This window comes from Erythrolamprus reginae, chromosome 2 (assembly GCF_031021105.1).
Source record: "Erythrolamprus reginae isolate rEryReg1 chromosome 2, rEryReg1.hap1, whole genome shotgun sequence".
Taxonomy (NCBI): domain Eukaryota; kingdom Metazoa; phylum Chordata; class Lepidosauria; order Squamata; family Dipsadidae; genus Erythrolamprus; species Erythrolamprus reginae.
In genome coordinates this window covers 199658718-199680491 of record NC_091951.1, presented here as the reverse complement: position 1 = coordinate 199680491, position 21774 = coordinate 199658718, and the positions used below count along the sequence as shown (strand labels likewise).

Below are 21774 nucleotides of genomic sequence, written 5' to 3'. Positions count from 1 at the left end.
TCAAGAAAGAAGAAATTAAAGTTCAGGAGAGAGATAGAGGAAAGGGCAGACTGATAAACAAGCTTAGACTCCCAGGAAGGCGCTAAATCTGTCATGTTGTACGTCAGGGAAATTGTGTGAAAAAAGCATTTGAATCTAGAAGTGCATATAAAGATAACACATAAAAAGACATTCTATGAGTATTTATGGTGATTGCTTCTAAATTTCAGAATGACTACCTGAAGGATCTGTGCAAAAACTTTCTATGCTCCCCTCCTTCACTTTTCTTAAAGGAAATCTATTGGTGCTTTGACAAACAAGCTTTGTGTTACATAAATAGATCTTTCTCATACGTACTAAACAATCCACAAAGTAATGAAAATAGAACCAGCTCTACAATAGTACATTGGTACTAGCGGTGGGTTGCTCCCAGTTTGGCCCCGTTCTAAGAACCGGTAGCGCTGGCAGCGGGAAGCTCCACTCACCCGCCCAGGACACTTCAGCGCACGCTCAAAAGCGTCGTGAGCACACAAACTGGTAGTAAAGGGTTTTAGAACCCACTACTGATTGGTACTCAACTGCTTTGAAACTCATCCAATTTGGTAGTCAATGCATTGGATGTGACAATTTTGTCCCAGTACTCGTTGTTTGTTTGGTACTCAACACACAAGCTAGAACCTATCGGTGTCAGCTGCCTTGTGGCTCACTACATTATTCCTTACGGGAAAAATTGGTTTGGTACTCATTGTTTTTGTTACTCATTGCAGCTCCGCGAACCAATTAACCATGAGTATTGGGGTACCACTCTATATGCAAATAGTATAATCACATGAGGCACAAAGCCAAGATGGCAGTGCTCTAACATTTCTTATCTTCTGAGATTCCTTTGGAAAGCTAGGAATATGTGGCTCACATTCCTTTACAGACATTCATATATTGGAAGGCGATTATGATGTTGAACTTTCAACTCTATGCTGGTCGGTGGTAAAGGATGCTAGGAATTGTACAAGTGCCCCAGCTTGCCCATACAACTGAAAGGGCTATGGATCTAGGCCAGATATAAAAATAATGGGACTGTATGAAGTGTACAGACTTAAAACTGCCTATTAATGGGAAACAACTGGGTAACAGTTGGAACGTATGCATGAATTGCCTGATTATATAACAATCATCTATAACAGATTAAAAAGAATTGTCTACATCAGGGGTATCAAACTCGATTTCATTGAGGGCCACATCAGGGGCTGGGTAAGTGTGATCAGGGTGAGCCTGGCTAGCTTGATGTCACTTGTGTTGGGGGCACCCATAGTGGTTCAGGCAGGGCTGGGGAGGATCCCTTGTGTCCAGTGGAGTCAGGCAAGACCAGGGCGATTGCCTTGTCCTCCAGAAGAGCCTCACTGTCTTTCTTAGGCTACACGGAGGACCCCTAGGTGGCAGTGCAGGATGTTCAGAGCCCTAGGCTTCAGAACCTTTCTAGTAGCCTGGGGCAGTGAAAATGGTATTCCCATCCGGCCGGAGGCCCTCCGAAGACCAGAAATGGCCCATTTCCCAACTTGAAACAGGTCATTTCTAGCTTCTGGAGAGTCTCTCATGGGGTGGGGAAGACCATTTTCACCGTCCCCAGGCTCCTAGAAAACCTCTGAAGCCTGGGGAGAGCAAAACCTGGGAGAGCTATCGCATGCCAGAAGGGGAGGCCACACACAAGGACATCCGTTTCAATAATCACCGTTACACTTGGCATCCATGAATCTGTCTAATCCTGCCTTGAAGCTATCAAGGCTGACAGCTGTCACGACCTCTTCTGGAAGTGAATTCCATAAACCAATGACCCTCTGGGTGAAGAAATGTTTCCCTTTATTTGTCCTCACTTTCTTACCTATGAGCTTTAGAGAGTGCCCTCTTGTCCTAGTATTGTGTGATAGAGAAGAGAATTTTTCTCTATCCAACTCTTCTATCCCATGCATGATTTTATACACTTCGATCAAGTCACCCCTTAAACGCCGTCTTTCAAGGCTGAAGAGACCAAGGGGTTGCAACCTGGTTTCATAAGGGGGGTGCTTGAATAAGAGAGGTGCATGCCTGCCAGGTGCCTGCTCTTCCAGTTTCCGGTGCTCCCACACACATCAAGACCAGCTGGCCAGCACACCAGAATCCAGAAGAGTAACAGGCAATAGCTCACATGCCTGGAGAGATTGTTCTGTGTGCCACTTCCGGCACATGTGCTATAGTTTCACCATCAGAGACCTACGTGATTGCGAATCTCCATAGGCCTTGGTCATAGTAGTTTCATAAAATAAGGTTTTGAATTTCCCACTGCTTCAGGTATGGCAGAAACACCTTGTATTGGCCTGCTGTGGCCTGGTCTCCTAAGCTATGTATTCTGTTGCAAAAGGGAGGATACCAGTGATGGGCTCCTACAGGTACGGTCAGGTATGCAGAACCAGTAGAAAAAATTTGATTTTTTTTTCTTTTTTCCCCTTCTGGGCTCTGGGTATGTTTTTCCTATCACAGTAAATGAGGTTGAATGTGTATACTTTTAAAGAGAACAGCATAACAACAAGTGAAGGAAAAAAGAAAAGAAAATACAAAAGCATACAAAAATTAACATATTTAAAAATAGGAGAGAAAGCTCCCTTTCTCTCTTGGCTTTCTAGTTCTTACTTATATCTATACTTTTCAAAAAATATTTTATGCAGTTATTCATATCGGTTAGCATGGTTACATTCTCATTTATGGTGTATTATAGTTCTATCACCTTAATATTAAATGGTTGCTATTGAGTAAATATATATTTTAATTAATTAACACATTTACTATCTTCCACCTTTGTATACTAAGTGTTTTTATCCATACCAATTTTCCTGTTCCTATTTTTTTTTTCCCTTCTGGGCTCTGGGTATGTTTTTCCTATCACAGTAAATGAAGTTGAATGTGTATAATTTTAGAAGAGTTGTGTGTGTGTGCATGTGTGTGTGTGTACACACACAGTTTATATAGTAGATAAGGTATATTTTTGTGTCTGTGTGTAATATGTATGAACACATATGGCATACTGTATATACATAGAATTAAATAGTATATTTTGGATGTTCAGTAATAGTAAATAGATTGGGAAATTGTATCTCTTTGAGGCAAGGAGAGGCCAGGCACCCTAACCCCAACCCAAACTCTTGATGTGAGTGACGTCAAATTGGCCACCTTTAAGCCAATCACATGACCTTTAAGCCACTCCCCGGTCACATATTTGTCAAGCCACTCCCACCTGGTCAGGTGGCCGGCAAGCCACACCCACAAAATAAGCCACACTCAGTGTGGTAGTAAAAATTTTTGCAGCCCTTTACTGGAGGATACCAACCAGTTTCTGATAAAATGGATTCCTTCCTTCTCAAGAGAGGCGTAGTGTCATGAAGGCAGATCAGGGAAGCTCTGCATAGAGCACCAGTTTCACAACCGTAGAGCTTATACCACAATCTGGAATAAGGGGAGGGGCACAATCTGAGGTTAGTTGAGGGAAAGATTGGAAGTAACGTGAGAAAATATTATTTTACTGAAAGAGTAGTAGATGCTTGGAACAAACTCCCAGCAGACGTGGTTGGTAAATCCACAGGAACTGAATTTAAACATGCCTGGGGTAAACATATATCCATCCTAAAATAAAATACAAGAAATAGTATAAAGGCAGAGTGGATGGACCATGAGGTCTTTTTCTGCCATCAAACATCTATGTTTCTATGATTGGAACTGCCTTCTTGTGATCTGGTGAGTTAGAGCTGCACTGGCTGTTTTGCACCCCAACAGCTCTTCTCCCAGAATTATATTTTCTCCTTCTTTCTTGACCATTGACTGGAGCACGCTTACCCCTCCTCAGTGCGAGAGACAAAAGAAAATACTTACTTTGTCCTTCTTGCCCTAGCAGAATGTAGCATTATATACACCGCTAAAGTGGAAGTGGAATTTGTGGTATGGAAACAAATTTATCAGTCCGATGAAAATGTAAGGTAAGATTGTGGTTATCTGAGGGTCTGTCCTTTCTGAATTTTTCTCTATACAATGGCAAAAGCAACCCATTATGGAGTTATTTTTTTTTACATTATGTTGGAGCATATGCACTAGGAAATCCAGGGAAAGCATTGTTTGCATTTTGGTTCAACAGGCAGATGCTGTTCCCTCAGAAAAGTAAATATGCTACAGATTTAATTAATCACATGGACCAGGAGAGGGGAACATAGAACTGGAGTGTAGTAGAGGAAACAGGAAAGAAACATAAAAAGAAATCAGCAATGAATGAGTTTTGTTGAAAAATAAATTTATTTACAGGGCAGGATCCCAAAGAGTTTCATCATAAAAATAAACAGGATCCAAACCCCAGTGCAGAGGTAACTAGAGAGGGACAGATCCCTATCACCTCTGGCTCAGGGACCAAGACCAGTTCAACAATGAAGAGAAACAGGGAAAAGAAATAATTTCCCAGACCATCTTGTAGGACTTCCTCCATGGGAAAAGAATCCCAGCAAAATATCTACTTCAACCAAAAATGTTAAATCCCTGGATTTTTGCCCTGTTCTTTTCACATTATCTCACCAATCCCTGCTACACCAACACTCTTAGCAACTCAGAGTGCTACTGAGAAAGAAATAAATTCTGAATATCATAGACTCAGCATGTTCAAGTGAGAAAGGCAAAAAAAGACACTCCCGGTTTTTAGTATGTGTTAGGTACACTCTCTAGCTATAAATTAAATGTTCTCGATGATGCAATTAGGATGGAATTATCATTCCCCCCTGACATTCTCCCAATTAAATTTGGAGGCTACAGTTGTATTTCTATGATCAAACATAAATCCCAAAAGATGTGGATACACATTCCCATCAAAGCCTTGCAGAATGACAGATCAAGCTCTTAGCCCTTTTCGTCAGGAATGGCCAGGCCAAATTAATGCAGGTTGGCTCCAACTTTCAAGTCCTATGGGGGTCGGAGATCATCCTATCTTCTTAAACCCATCTTTTCAAAATCATCTAAAAGCAGCCTCTTGAAAATATAAGACCAAATGCAAGCCAAAAGTGGACAGCCTGTGAATTGGAATGAAATAAAGTCATGGTGCTTTATATAAGCCACAGAACTGGCAAATAATATTTTTTCTTGGATTGTACCCTTGCTACAGAGCAATGCTCCACCATGTCCAATTCTCTACCATCACCACTTTGATTTCATTAAAGAATAAACAACTGATGTACCAGTTGGGCATTGCAGAAAAATCCACTTTATAATGGGAGCAAAATGTACTCAACAGTCGCAAACCAGTGTACATTCCAAGAAAAAAAAATGATACACCAAATTATTTCCTGAGGAAATACAAACCTCAATGGGTCTTTAAAATTAATGATACTGTGGTATTAGCTCTTTGGGATGGAAGTTTATTGACCTTAAATTTGATGCCCTAGTCCACAAGGGGCTACTACAGGACTAGGGGAGTCATTATAACAATATTCCAATCATAGTTCCCTCTAAGCTGAGCAGTGAGCAATCGCTCACTTAAAAATCATCATCAACTCAGAGTTTTCCAAACCTGCCCAGAAGCCGAGAGGGAAAGAGTGAGAGGGAAGGAGAGAGAGAGGAAAGAAGAAGAGAGAGAAACAGATAGAAAAAAGAGAGGAAGGAAAAGAGAAAGAGAAAGAATGGGAGTAAGGAAGAGAGAAAGAAAATCAAAATCTAGTTTGAAACTAGCTCAACTATTTAAGTGGAATTTTGATATTGATAGAGTTGCCCTATTATGAGCTCACTGTTATAGACACACAGTATTTATCTATTTATTTATTTATTATTTCTGTGCCGCCCAGTCCCAAAGGGACTGCCGCTCAGACACTATACTTTTCCGCCCACCCCAAAAAAAAAATTAGAGGGAACACTGATTCCAATATCTCAGAGCTTGCCACAAGGAAGGGGAAATCAAGCTATTCTCCAAAGCATCTGAGGGTAGGATAAGAAACAATGGGTGGAAACTAATCAAGGAGAGAAGCAACTTAGAACTAAGGAGAAATTTCCTGACAGTTAGAATAATTAATTAGGGGAACAACTTGCCTCCAGAAGTTGTGAATGTTCCAACACTGGAAGATTTTGAGATGTTGGATAACCATTTGTCTGAAGTGCCATAGGGTTTCCAGCCTAAGCAAGGGGTTCGACTAGAACAGTGTTTCCCAACCTTGGCAACTTGAAGATATGCCAGCTGGGGAATGCTGGCTGGGGAATTCTGGGAGTTGAAGTCCAGATATCTTCAAGTTGCCAAGGTTGGGAAACACTGGACTAGAAGACCTCAAAGGTCCCTTCCAATTCTGTTATTCTATTGTATTGTGTTGTGTTGTATTGTATTCCATTCCATTCCAATTAATAATAAGATTTTATGGTGCTTTGCAATTCCTGATAGAGACTAGGGACTTTTACTTGTCAAGTGAAATGATTTGATCCATAATTTTGTATCCACTTAATTGTTTTATTGCAGAGACCTGGATCTTTGATGGAAGAGGTCAGACTTCAATGTTAAACAAAGGGATTACAGTATTCTGAAATTGAGTAGCCATACATATGAGATTGAGTCTTGCCTTATTTTCCAGTTTCTTTTTCTCCAAGGTCTTAAGTTTGCAAGCTGGATGGCTGTCTTTTAGGACTGTCATCATGAACAGTATTAAACAAATACATGTCTGTTAACAATTTCAGGGCAAGTAAGGCTGCTCAACATCCTATTGACAATGACACCTGCTCATTCCTGCCTTTTGTGCACTGTCAAAGAATTCCTGCCTTTTATTTTATTTTATTTTAATTAATCAATCAATCATTCATTCATTCAATCAATCAATCATTCATTCATTCATTCATTCAATTTTTATGCCGCCCTTCTCCTTAGACTCAGGGCAGCTTACAACATGTTAAGCAATAGCACTTTTTAAACAGAGCTAGGCTTTTATATATCTATAAAAATAGTGGCAATTTTTCCTATTAAACTTACTCATTTCAAAAAGTTGGTCAGCTGGCAACCAGAACTTTTGCAGTTTTTAGCCATTATGTGGAAATACAAATTTCTCACAGGTAACTTTTTTCTCTTCTACATCAAAAGCCACCTCCTTTTAAATGTCATCTTGTAAGAGGAGGACAAAGTGCACTATTTCATGGCTGTAAAAAATATTGTCAAAGAAACACACTCTCAAATTCAATTGTTTGAGAAGTGTGAGGAATGCTATGTATTGTGCATTTTAAGATTTTACTGGAATGGAGAGAAGATGTACTTTCATGCTCATCTGATTTAGAAGGACATCTCCTGATTGAAACTGGAGGAGTATTTAAAAGCTACTGCTGCTTCTCTCTCATTTAACATTTTGCCAAGCAGATATGCAGTCCACTAAGGTACTTTTCACCATGAGGAAGGCACAAAAGGATTCACATCTACTGCCTTCACCCAGTTCAGTTAAAACTTTTGGAAGCAAATCCATGGATTTCAGTGGACTTAAAAATGTAAATCGTGAAAGATCCCCATTTAATTTACTTTTGTGGTTAGAATACTATCAACTTACAATTATTTTTATTACTGTTATTTGAAAGATATTAAGCACTTTCAGAGTAAATTATCTAAATTATCTGTTTTCCCTTTTTTGAAGATAAAGGAATCCATAGCCCTATGAATCCTGAAGTGTTATATGTTGGACAATATTACTCGGTTTGTCATGGAGATGGTTGAGTGGTTTAGGGTGGGGAATTTGTAGTGGGTGGGACATTTTATTCTATTTTTTTATTCTATTCTTTATTCTATTTTTAAATTTACCTATTCTAATTTTATGTATGGTGGGACTGGTCTCTGGGTGTCACACAAATTTCATTGCCAATGACAATTCGTTGTTTTGACAATAAATTTATTATTATTATTATTATTTATGGAAGGAATATAAATATATACCTATATGTCTTTATTCTGAATATATATATATACTGTGTTTCCCCAAAAATAAGATCTTGTCTTATTTATTTATTTTTTAACTCTGAAATAATAGCTTGGTCTTATTGCCATGCATTTAAAAGCCCAATTGGATTTATTATTAGGGGATGTCTTGTTTTGGGGAAAACAGGGTAACTTTATTATATATCTCCCTGTATGCCTATGTACTTTTCTCTCTGTGTAAAATGTTTGCAATCTTCTTTAATAGTCCTTTTGCAATTGCCCCTTGAACATGCCGCCATAGCAGGGATATCTTTGTTGTATGTGTCAGCAATAATATATGGCTACAAAATATTGTCTTACTCTAGCACAAAGTTTCTTAAAGCTGCACAAGTTGAAGTGAGGAAAGAAGCCTAGGACCGCAATGCTACTGTTTGGCTCTGGGAGCCACACCCTCCTAAGCCCTAATGGGACTTTAAAGCAATTAACCCTGAAGACCAAGCTTCAGGATGGAGAGTGCCAAAGTAGCCATTGGTCCTAGACGAGATACTTGTAAAGCTACTTTGCTGGGTGCTCTCAATAAAACTGGGCAAGCCCAATGGCACCTGCATGACAAAAAACAGAGGTTTAATGTGGAAAGCCAATGACTTAAGAAAGCAACCATACCCCAAAAGGGTTTAAACATTTGTATCGGCTTCCACATGGCTTGACCAGAGGTCAATAATGGCTTACATGACTTATTCATTGTTTGCATATGGTGTACTCAAAATATAACCACATTTCACTTACAGTTTACAAGAAACAATGTTTGCAATTTTACCGATGGCTACTCATGGTTTACCCATGGCTTGCACGTAGGAAGGCTAAAATAAAACTGAAGGTTATTGTATGAAAGTACACTGCAGATTCATTACGATGCATCCTGATGTACTAGTGGCATTACATAAATGTGCCACAAAATAACTCTTTTTTTTACACATCAGCTTCAATGCTTTGTGCTCAGCCACACAATATAGTCTTCCTTTCCATCTGTTTGCTGAAAATATGAGAACAGCAAGCATGTGTGTATATGTATGTGTGTGTTGTGTGTACATACACCCACGTGCATACCCACATCCACACACATGCTTGCTGTGCTCACGGTTTACTCTAAAGCACAGTTTACTTATACACAAATCACGTATGATTTACACATGATTTGAATGGTAACACCCATGAATTGTACCTGATTGTTTTGCAGATTGCTGATTACACAAAGTGCCTAATTTATTAAATAAAACTGTAAACCACCTCTTATAAAGCACTTAGATTTCTCCCAGGAGGAGGCAATATGGAAGTGCAACAAAAATATAATCATCATTATTATTAATGCTACAGAATAGGATGATTAAAAATAAACCATATTTTTCTGGTTATAAACGTTTGTTTTTGAAGCCTTCCCAAATCCCGTATCTAAAATATTGATTAAACCTTGAATCTCTTACTAGTTTCATCACTTTCTTGCCAGAATAAATTCAGGTAGACTTGCTTAATTCCCTATGAAATCGGATTCTATCCCAACACTTCAAAATTACAACAGCGCTCCATTGGGCATAAATGTAGCATATCTTTTAAACTCACTTCTACAGCAATCACATAGAAAGTTGGAGCAAGGAGTGAGTTAAAAGTACCGGTAAGTTGGCATCTAGATGGTGAAATCCTGCTCCTAGTTCACTTCTTTGCAGTCAATTTCCCAGGTAATTTAAGTAAAGTTTTACATACTGAATGAGACATCTTCTAGAGCATAGAAAAATCACTTGAGAGTACAGTACAAATTGTGAAGAGGTAAGCCTGTTAGTTGCAAAAAATTCAGGCACATTCCTCTTTTGCTTTCTTAGCTGGGTCCCTTACTCTGATGCCCATTTTCATCATGACTGATTCATATGCGAGATTTTAACCCACACATTTTCTGACATTCTAATCTAAATCCCAGTGATCACTAATATTAGTGATATCATTCTCCAATGATAGATTTTCTAATACCCAAGTTCGGAGTCTGGCCTGACTTTCTAATCAAATGTTTGCTTTGGTTCTTTTTATTGGTTTTAATGTGTTGATTTGCTCTTACAGAGCCCACTTTCATTATCCATATTTTAAGGAACTGCTCAGTAACTGTTAGTATTCCCGGAATGATACCAAGGATTCCAAGGACGTTGCAGGCAAGGCAAGATAGTGTCTATAGTATCTTCTTAATAGTTTGGACTAAGACTTGAGATTTTCAACCATCAGTTGGAAACTGCTCTCATAGAGAACCTGGTCCATCATCGTTGAAGTTCCATTGCAAATTCTACCGGGAATCATTTCAAAACCACATTTCTCCACACTATGCCCTTATCTTCTTTTCACTTCAAAATTTGTACACAGGTACATACAAACAATTAGAGAGCCAAATGCTTTCCAACTACACTTTAAAAGAATCTTCTCTCATTCCCATCCTGTGGTTTAAAAAATAGCTATCAAAATGGACAGACAAAAAGATAAATATAGATCTGAACCATCTCCTTTTCTCTTAATACAACTCTCTTGATAATAGATAAAATTGTGATATATAGATATAGATACTCTGTGAAAAAATAGAAGGTGCCAGGAACTCTGATTAAGAATTGGCTGATACCTCTGAAATAGCATATCTTTTGTAGCATTAAACAAATACCTATGGATAACCTCCAAAAACCCCCCCACAATAAACTAATGATGAAATTTTTGTCATCTGAATATATGAGTTCTAATAAACCCACTGACAAAGAGACACAGCCTTTTGCAGAGTCCCTTTATGATGCATTTGAAATAAAATGTGGAACTATAGAAATATACCATTTCCACTGTTTCCATTTTTTAAAAAAGCTTTTTTGGCTCCAGGAATTGAAGAGATTGTAAGATGGTGGATTGGCCATTGCTGTTTCCAGGATAACTCAAGAGTTGAAAGAAAACTGGAGAGGTATGTGAGATCAGGATCAATCTGTAATGAACATTTTCCACCATAATAGCTGATGCTTGATATTTCTTCTATGAGAACAGAAACAAAAACTCCCCCAAAAAGCAGTCAAAAATAGAGAGGGTTAAGACCTCCCCTGTGGCCATTTCTGTCATGACTTCTGATCGCCAGTAAATAAATTAAGGAAACCATCCTGCTTGAATTCAGTAATTCGGACTTCATTCTGGTCTCCACGTTGACGAATCGGTGACTTTTGACCAATGGGGGGAAATGATCAAAACCCTCCCAGCTATAATCTTGGTGTCAGATGGAGAATTTTTCTCCCCCAAAAATACCAGAAACATTCCAACTTCAGTGAGTTTAAAAAAAAATCACAATTAATTGAGTTTAAACTAAATGCAACTGATGCTGTTGCTTTTGCTGGTCAAATAGAAGATGGCTGACAGTTTATTTCTACTGTGTTGCACAGCAAACACATAGTCGTCCCCCCATGAAACCAAATTAAATACAATAATGACTTATCAGTATTCTTGGAAGAAACATGATCAACAGTGCTTCCTCTTCTCTACTTTGTTCACCTCCAACCAATGTGGGCTGCTATGGCACTCCCATACCTATCCATCCAAGATCAAAGCTGACCAAAATTCCTTATGTATATTCTGCGAAAACATAAATGGCTTGCATATCGATGTCTTGTCCATATATAGACAAAAAAACAAATAGGACTGGCACTGGTTTCTTTGTATACTCCTAAAATGAACCTGGCTAGCAGGATCTACTTACTCCTCTAATAATAACTAAGCTAAAAGTTAGCCAGAAACAAAAAAAGATAGAGATGAAGTGAGATACTTGATTTATCTTGCAAAGTGGATGAAGATTGGTAGCCTTCTTGACCTTGGACCATCAGATGAACTGTTATTAAAAGTTACTACCACCATAGGAGACAGATAAAGAAAGCCATATTGCCACAACAGTGTCAAATAAGGGCAGCCTCTTGGAGAGGAGACCAAATAAAGCTTATAACTCTCGTTGCCCTCACAATTTGAGGGCTGCCTGAATTTTGCAACAAGAAGCAAGTGCGACACATCAAGTGCTTGATACCAGCAAAACACCATTTGGTTTCAAAGAAAAAAATTCTGGCAGATCAACGATTAATGGATGAATCTGCTTGCTATGCCATTCTCGTTCTTCAAGCTGACGTGGCCTGAATCATCAAAGGGTTCTTCCAGTTAATGTAGGGACACATAGCTGTCTAGCTGTAGTAGGCCCAAGTGCTTGAAAAGAGACTCAAGCCAGTTCTTTGGCAGGAGTAGAGATTATGATGATGCAGAGGAAAGATTATGGCTTCTGGGGACCAGGAGAAAGGACTACAGGAGTGGAGAGTCCATCCACACTGAGTGACGGGATGTGGACCTGTGAGCTAGAATTACTGGGAAACTGAAAAGAGAGAAAGAGGGAAAAGCTTAGGATCTGCCTAATGATTGTGCAGCCTATGAAAAAGACAATTTTGAAAGGACATGATTTGAAGCATGAGTGTTGAAATGCTCCATCTTCTCCTTTCCTTATTCCAAATCTCCACACATGCAGACCACATACACAAACATTGGCTTTTCAACAAAAGCCATTCTTAAAAATAATTTTGAAAAAGCAGTAGCCTTGAAAACCTGGTGGTTCTTTCAGACTTGAAATTAGGATGACTGGAAGCCCTTCTGAGTTTTGTTGTTGGCTAGATTTGACATCCTACATTTTTCTTTTATCTACTTTATCTCTTGCTGGTTATTTTTTGTAAATAGTTTTTAAAATTTTTATAGTATTGTGAGATGCCCAGAGTAATTTGTAACTGGATAGTGCTGAATTAATTTATTAAATTAAATTAAATTAATTCAAAACAAAGTTAGAGCTATTGGGGGGCTGAAACTAACTTCCCCAGGCCTATATTGTTTATGTATGGTATGTTGTGTGCATGTTTTTTAAATTATGGGGTTTTAGTTTTAATTATTAGATTTGTATTGTATATTGTTTTTCTATTACTGCTGTGAGCCGCCCCGAGTCTACCGAGAAGTGTGGCACACAAAATAAATAAATAAATAAATAAATAAATAAATAAATAAATAAATAAATAAATAAATAAATAAATAAATAAATAAATAAATAAATAAATAAATAAATAAATAAATATAAGTATATAAGTTTATAAGTATATAAAAATATAAAAATATAAAAATAGATAGATAGATAGATAGATAGATAGATAGATAGATAGATAGATAGACAGACAGACAGACAGACAGACAGACAAACAAACAAACAAACAAACAAACAATATTGTGTAACCTCACTGTTGAACAGATTGTCAAGTTTGTATTGTACATCAGGTCCGCACTTGACTCAATTAAAATAACATACAGAGAGGTCCATCAAACTTATTTTAGGATGTTTGTATCTTCACGAATTATCTTCCAATTGCATGGAAGCTGAAATCTGGACCCAAAAAAGTGGATTGCCTGTGTCTTACTTATAGCTGTAAGAATAATTCAGCACTGGAAAGATAAGAGCTCCAACTACTCAACTGGTTATTATTATTATTTATTAGATTTGTATGCCGCCCTTTTCTGAAGACTCGGGTTAGCAAAACTGATATTGTTAGTAACTTATGAACATATCACATCTTGACAAAGATCAGCTATGGATGATTATAGTGAAATATGACTTTATTTTACTGAAGTGCTTATGTAAATGTTTATATATGTACGGTATAGGTATCTGGTAAAATATGCCTTATACAAAAAACTTAGCCACATTCATTCCCAATCCAAACTAATTCTTCATTCCACATTTGCTAACGAGGCCTGCAAACATCCCAAACACATACAGCTTTGGGGTGTTCCTTTTTTGAGCTAAGCTTGACTATTCTTCCACTCTCTCAGGAAATTGTGACTTTAAATCCATCCACTATTAGTGACCCCAATCTCACGTTTCTCACCTTCCCCTCACAGACATCCTTTCTCTCCCCTCACAGATGATGTAGATTTCAAATCATACCTGGAAGGAAAGCTTGGCTGGGCTCCGTGGTGCAATTGGGCTCAGGGTACTCCAGAAATGGATGGTGGGTGGCAAGGAACTTGGGGTGAGCAGTACTGGAGTCTGCAAAAAAAGATCAGAATAAAACATTTATTTTTTTTAAAGGTAAAAATAGCAACATTCCAATTCTTTAAACTGTCCGCTTATTGCATTGGCCAAGTTTAGTTCTCATGAAGAAGTCAAGGAAAAATTTTGAAGGAGAGAATTGGCACTCTTCCCTTGTGAATATTCCGATTTTTCCACAGGTATTAAAGAGACATTTTCCTTCTTTCTATACAAAGAAGCATCAGTGCTGGGGACAATCTTATAAAGCTTTCTACTTCAATATGGTTATATGTATATACAGTTCTACAGAGGAATTATTGAGTCTGTCATCTGCACCTCTATAACAGTCTGGTTTGGTGCTGCAACCCAACAGGATCGACACAGACTTCAGAGGATAATCAGAACTGCAGAAAAAACAATTGCTGCCAACCTGCCTTCCATTGAGGACCTGTATACTGCACGAGTCAAAAAGAGGGGGGGGGGATTAAATATTTACTGACCCCTCACATCCTGGACACAAATTGTTTCAGCTCCTACCCTCAAAACGTCGCTACAGAGCACTGCACACCAAGACAACTAGACACAAGAACAGTTTTTTTCCGAACGCCATCACTCTACTAAACAAATAATTCCTTCAACACTGTCAGACTTTCTACTAAATCTGCACTTCTATTCTACTAGTTTTTCTCATCATTCCTTTCACCCATTTCCTCCCATGTTGACTGTATGACTGTAACTTGTTGCTTATATCCTAAGAGTTTTATTAATATTGCTTCTTCATTGCTTATTTGACCCCTATGACAATCATTAAGTGTTGTACAACATGATTCTTGACAAATGTATATTTTATTTTATGTACGCTGAGAGCATATGCACCAAGACAAATTCCTTGTGTGTCCAATCACACTTGGCCAATAAAAATTCTATTCTATTCTATGTATGAAAATAAAATCAAATTATTATTGAAGAGACATACCTTTTAAAAATTATGCATTATTATTTGACAGACATAACCACTTGCAAAACCTAGGCTTATTACTCAGCTGCAAGCTATTTTTGGAACTTGGCAAACTATTTTTCCAATCTCCACCTCAGTAGGTAAAGGTATGCACAATTATCAGTAGACATCAACTTTCAAATGTCAGCTATACTAAATGAAGTTGGCCATTTTTAAAGCATCAGTGAAAGGACTTCCCCAGTAAGTATCACGCCATAAAACTATAAATTATTATGTACTGTTTTTTTAAAAATGGAAAAATTTAATAACTATATATTTTTTTTTAAAACTATAAATTTTCACTTAGACTATCGAAGATTCTTTTCTTATATCCAAAATATCTCTGCAGATTTCTCTTGTGTCTGGACCAGTAAGTGAAAAAAAAAAGAATTACTAGTATACAGGCAGCAGAGCTGAACCTAAAAGCCCTAGTTGTCCTACTGTATGGGTTTAGCTTTTGGATATTCATGATAATGATGATAAAATAACACCACCACCAACAACAACAATACTATTCAAAGAAATTTTAAGCAATCTATTCAAATCAGGTTTGCTTCTTGTAGTTTGGAAAGCACCTCCAGGTTCTATCCCAGGTTTGGAGAACAGAATGTCACACTGTATAGAATTATCATGTATGCTGGCTGCCAAGGTTGCAGAGAAGAACATGAACATTTCTGGGGATAAAAATGGGTTTTGGCTGCACATGTGGTATACTAGTTAAACTATTGCCAAACTTTTCTTTCAGCAGACAATATTATGGGTGGTCCAGGACCCAGGTGCAGTACAGTATCTTACTAAGAAGTATTGTGTGAATGCCTTGATTAGTGGCAGAGGGCAATACTTTTGCATTCATGTAGGAATCACCTTTTTAAAAATGTTCTAATTTGTAAGTTTTTTACACCAATCCAATCCACTGAGCTCTAAATAGGGTATTATGACAGTTCACCCCAAACTGACCTGACGGAATTTACTTGCGATAAATGATAAAAAGAATCAGGGATGAGTTTGGGGAGAAATTGTGCAACATTCTGAATGGATGTGATAGATAGGTGAAATTATTCTGAGAGGGACGTGGATGTGTGGATAGATGGAAATAAAATGAAAATACAAAATGTGATGGGGCTGTTAGGCGACCCAGGAATAAATAAGAAAGATAAATGGTGAGTATCTGTTTAAAAGGCGTATGCAGTATTATAATTACCATGGAAAAAGAATAAATTTAAAAAACCTGATAAAAGACTAAGATAGCGACTATTATTAAGAGTAGATCTTGGGGAAAAGTAAGCAATAGAAAAATAAATGTGTGAAAAATATTAACTTAGCCTCCCAATGGAACAAATGGAAAGGGTACATGAGGAAAGAGGGCATAAAAACTGCTTGGAAGAGAGAGAGAGAGAGAGAGAGAGAGAAACTTGCATTACAAAGTGTATAGAAGAGAAAGTATGAAAAAAAAAGATTCTTCAAGTCTTCGGAGAGGGGCGGCATACAAATCTAATCTAAATCTAATCTAATAAATAAAAGATGCTTGGTGGAGTTATGAATTGAAAGACGCTGGGAAAGAGAAATTGTTCAGAGAATTATTGTGGCAAAAATGGGGATGAAATAAAGATGTATGGAGGATAACATGCAGAGAGAATAAAAGATAATTGCATAAATTAAAAGCTTGGTTTTTTTAAAAAAAACAAACCAGTCCAACTGACAGGCTGCACGAGATAAACCCAGAGAAAACTGTTCCAACATGCCTAGGATTCAGCCTGAACTCACATGCAACCTGTTTCCTTGGCATTCTTTTTTCTTTTTTGACTAGGGGCTACGGTTGTTTTGCTATTCTAGAAGACCCTTAGAAATGTGTCCAGAATTCGCTTCACACATGATCCACACTACAGCAGCAAGTTCCCACTTACGGAACTTGAAAAGTAATTCAAGCAACCAACCAATGCACACCTTAAGGAAAGCGATTGTAGTTTCCCCGCTCCCGCCACCTCCCTCCAGGTAACGTAATGCTGGCTACTAGAAGGAAAAACAAAACCAGAGAATGGATCAATTGATGCCTTTAAAGCTGTAAGGACAGCACCACTTGCTGGCGCCAAATGCAATTTTGTCAACATGCTGTTCCAAGAGTGCAATTTTGTCAACATACTCTTTGCTAATTTAGGAGGAATGCACATTAAACATGAGGATTCAGGTTTTTGCTGTTGGGCAGATCCCTGATAAATTTATGAACATGAGAAAGTCTAATTCAAATGTATTAACTGAGGGGGGAAATGTAAGATTAACAAGTGCCAAGTGTGGAATATTTTCCATGAATGTGGCGATGAAGGAATGTTGCGGAATGCAACAGGGGTGGCGTACAAGTAAAATATATTGAATTATTCCTGAATCACATGAATATCTGATGTTGTACCTGGAGCCACTGGCAGGGGTTAGGAGGGAAAGTGGGTCAGAAATATAATCAGTTAATAAATAGGGAAAGTGAATGTGAGAGCTGTGCTAATCAGAGAGGAATATGCATAACCTTTTGTATGCAGATAATTCCATTTACTGGCTGAAAACCTGAACAATTTGCAATTATGTTACATGGTCTATGATATAGGAACAAGGAATGAACATATGCAATTCATACATAAAGGGCAAAAAGAGCATGAGATAAATCCATACATTTAGTGAAATCTTATCAATATGGGAAATTAGATGGACAATTTTAAGATATGCCCATCCTGTTGGAAAAGTAATGGGAAATATGTGGTCAGCTGCAAGAAATGAAAGTTTACCAAAAGAAGTGAACATGACTATGTACAAAAGCATGATTTTGTATACTCTATTGCAGTGTTTCCCAACCTTGGCAACTTGAAGATATCTGGACTTCAACTCCCAGAATTCCCCAGCCAGCGAATGCTGGCTGGGGAATTCTGGGAGTTGAAGTCCAGATATCTTCAAGTTGCCAAGGTTGGGAAACACTGCTCTATTGTATGAATGTTGGAAATATCAGAAGAAATAATAATAGTATTTTGAGTGCAGTGCAAAAAAAAGATACATAAGAAGTGTGCAAGTGTACAAAGAGGTATGGTTGGGAATGAATGAGTGATGAAAGGATATATGAGGAATGCAAACGTTAAGTGGCCGTGTCAAAGAAATACAATGAGGTGTTATGCTCACATAGAGAGTCTGAATCGGCTATATTAATGTGCTTTCCTACCATTCTTGAATTGGAAGTATGTTGACATGTTTCCTTCAAAGCCTACCTGCAGTTTAATGTGAGGCTATTTTAGGGCAATGATTGGTAGGTTCCCTGCTACCTTTCTCCACCCACCCAGTATTGTCTATCAATGGTACAGCCAACCATCCATCCCTTTTCTCAACATGTAACAGGATAAGGTAGGAAACGGTATTCATTTCTATTGTTTGTATTATTTCTACATGTTCACTGAGTGTTTACCATGGCAAACTGAATCACCAGCTTGCCATGGTGATTTTTTTCTCTTATTATGGGAAATGGAATTCATGTAATGTTTTTTTTTTTAAATTTGCCATAGGAATAACACTCTTTTAATTTCTGAGAAGAGACCAATATTCTCATTGCAATTTCAATAGAAAAACACATCTTCCTCAGTTTGGCATGCCTCTCTAAGTAGTCAAGTAATTTAAATAATCAAGCCAAATCGCACATTAAACATCAAGCACTAGCCATGAAGTGGGTAGTAGACAGACAGCTATATATATGGTGGCGATGATAGGAAAAAGAAACCATAGACTTGTGAACAGAACATTACAGTAGGGCAGTGCATCTCAAATAGTCGGACGGCTCCCCCTAGGGGGGCACGGAGCAATGCCAGGGGCGGCGTGTAACCCTGGGGAATGTCGGGGTTTTGCTGTGGGGAGTAGGAGTTTTTTGCACTGAACAACAGCACAGAGCAGGAAATAGGAAGTACAGATAACCCTTAAAAGATACCATGGAAAAATATTGAACAGGGATGAAAAGAAAGCTGGAGAGAGATGGAGATAATGAGATGGAGAAAATGAGACAAAGCTAAGACGAGGAAAATATGACAATGTAGCGCTTGGCTTCACTGTGACTATGGTGGGAGACAAGGAAAGATCGGTATGTTTACCATGTTTAAAAATGTTGGCAGCAGACAGCATGAAGCAAAAATAAATTAAGGCATCACTTAAACACATTTCACTTGTGTTTGTGAAAAAAACCTGAGTTTTTTCAGCAAAAACGTGCCAAATATTGCAAACAATCATTCTAGTGGAGAGTTGGGGGGGGCATGAAAGATTTACTTCTTCCGGGGAGGGGGCGTAATAGAAAATAATTGAGAAGTACTGCAGTAGGGGAAGGTGAGGCATTTTGATAGTCAGATGGGATTAAGAAAGATGTGTCCAAAAAGAGTGACTGGGTCAAGAGGAAAGGGAAATCTGAGATTTTGGGTGATATGGAACTGATGAAGTTCTCAGAAAGAGAAGTTTAAAAAACCAAAGACAATGTACAAATCAGGGCATGGATGTGGTGGAAGCAAAGATAGACTGTAAGGAAGGAAGAGTAGGAAGAGGTGTATTGAATGGGTGGAGGAGTTTGGTGCAGTAGTTATTGGGGTAGAAAACATGAGACTGTGAGTTTTAATCCTGCCTTAGACAAAAAAGCCAGTTGGGTGACCTTGGGCTCTCTCTCAACTCTAGGAGAAAGTCAAAGGCAAATCCACATCTGAAATCTTGCCAAGAATACTGGAGGACATGTTCAGGCTGTTGCCAGGAGTCTGCGCTAGCTCGAAAGCATCCCCCCACCCAAACGTGAATATAATAGAACAAGTTATATGTTCTTTTCTTCTCTGTTACCTCCTGACTTACATTACTTCACATTTATTTTCTGTGACTTAAACACTAAGATTAATCTCCACCCAACCTCAAGAAACAGGTCTTCACGTTTTTCTGCCTGGCACTTCCAGGAACCACAGTAAGCATCCCGTTCAAATTCGAAGCATCCACAACAAAAACCAGATCCCTTTAACTTTGTAAAGGGATCACTAGTTGCACCCCTAGCTCATGGGAACAAATCACAATCCGGGAAGACCTGCTGAAGAATATGGTCTCACCAGTGCATGGGAGGAAATAACCGTGGTTGGTGTCAAGGTGCTTCCTGTCCCGCCTGGAGCCAGGAGGCTGTTAACAGCGGCATTCACTTTCTCTTGAGTTGGCAATGAAGGAAGCTCCAAGACTTTAGGCTTCTTGCCCTTCTGGGGCTGTCCCTCAGGAGAAGCAGACACCAGGCTGGGAGATAACTGAGCTTCCTTCTTCAGTACCCTCTCTCCGTCTTGTTGCAGGTCGGCCTCCACAGATTCCTTCTCCGGAGAAGACTTCTCAGGAGGAGCTATCTCTTCCTTCACTCCGCCATTTATTAAAACCATCAGAGCAGCAGCTTCTTCGTCAAGGTCCAGGTTCTCCTCCACTTTCACTAGCACCTTCTCATCAAGGACAGGAGTCTCCAAAGGAATGGGCTCCACTATGACCTGGATGGGGAGAGAAAACGGAGGTGATCAAAGTGATGCTACCAGGAGAAGATTTGGGAGATCAAAGAGAGTCCCCTAAACAAAGCAGAACCAGTTTACTTGGTTTAGCAGTTAATTATTGTTTACAGCAGACCTGGGCAAGGGGCGGCCCGTGGACCACATCCGGCCCGCCCGCTGTGACTGGCCCATGGAGGTCGGAGTCCGCTCCAGTGCGAGGATGAAAGAGCTCACCACATCTGACGGAACTCCTCTGGTTCCTGCTTTCCTGATGAATCGTGAGGAAAGCAGGAACTGGAGGAGTCCTGGCAGACGCAGTGAGCTCTTTCATCCTCGCACGGGAGAGGATTCCGACCTCCTACCGAAAGTGTCCGAGCACAGAAACCACACAAACACTCCAGTGCAGTGACTGTGGTGCACCGTGTTGCCATAAAGCAAACATTTAGGGGTCTGTAGAGTGGGTCTGGGTGTTTAGGTCAAGCCAGGTTCTGGGTCTTTACAGTATTGGGTAGAACTGAGTTAATTATATTAGTCCGGCCCTCTAAAACCCTCCCAATATCTCATGCGGCCCCATGGCAAAATTAATTGCCCACCCTTGGTTTACAGGATAAATCCCAAAAATAAACCCCAGAGCCGAACTTTGCTCAAATGATTCATTTGGTACTGTAGTTATTATTATTATTATTATTTATTCGATTTGTATGCCGCCCCTCTCCGAAGACTCGGGGCGGCTCACAACATGTAACAACAAATCATAAATAATCCAACAGTTTTTAAAATGTTTAAAGATTTAAAAGACCCCATAGGCACAGCTCAATTTTCTTCCAGAGTTCTCTGCTAATAAACTAGTCCTATTGTAAAAAAAAAAATCAGTACTTGGTCTATTGATATGGGACTAATTTGTTAGCTCTATTTTGCTTAAAACTGAGCTTTCATAAAATATATCTTGAAGGTTGGTCATACACAGTGAAGGGCTACCAAAATTTTTACTACCACACTGTGGCATGGCTTATGCATTTTCTTTCAACATCTTTCAGTGCAAATTGGGTGCTATGGGGTGGAGCTCCATTTTCGCTGCCCCCCTCCATCCGGCCAGCAGCCCACCCCTGGTCATACGTTCTCTTTCCTTCAAAACACTTTCCAATTATTTCAAGACGGTCATGAAACTGCTCTCTCATGGTCATATCCATAGTCATGAAACATCCTCTCCTGAGGCATTCGGAAACATATTGTCTCTACAAAAACATTTCTCCCAATCTGGTGTCCTTCATATGTG

The 21774-nt window shown here is 38.8% G+C and overlaps 1 protein-coding gene across 3 annotated transcripts in view; it reads right to left on the bottom strand.

The window, feature by feature from the left end:
* Positions 1–3381: 3381 nt before the first annotated feature.
* ELK1 (ETS transcription factor ELK1) overlaps positions 3382–21774 on the bottom strand; it is a 41629-nt gene continuing 23236 nt past the window's right edge. For 2 of the 3 annotated variants that reach the window (XM_070741164.1, XM_070741162.1), the window contains exons 4-6: positions 20088–20501; positions 13917–14018; positions 4269–12311 (exon numbers count right to left, since the gene is read on the bottom strand). In XM_070741164.1, coding sequence (XP_070597265.1) covers positions 12213–12311; positions 13917–14018; positions 20088–20501 — 615 coding nt within the window. In that variant the 3' untranslated portion in view covers positions 4269–12212. Of the gene's footprint in view, positions 3451–4268; positions 12312–13916; positions 14019–20087; positions 20502–21774 lie in introns of those variants that run through there. The other variant, XM_070741165.1, reaches the window with a different exon arrangement.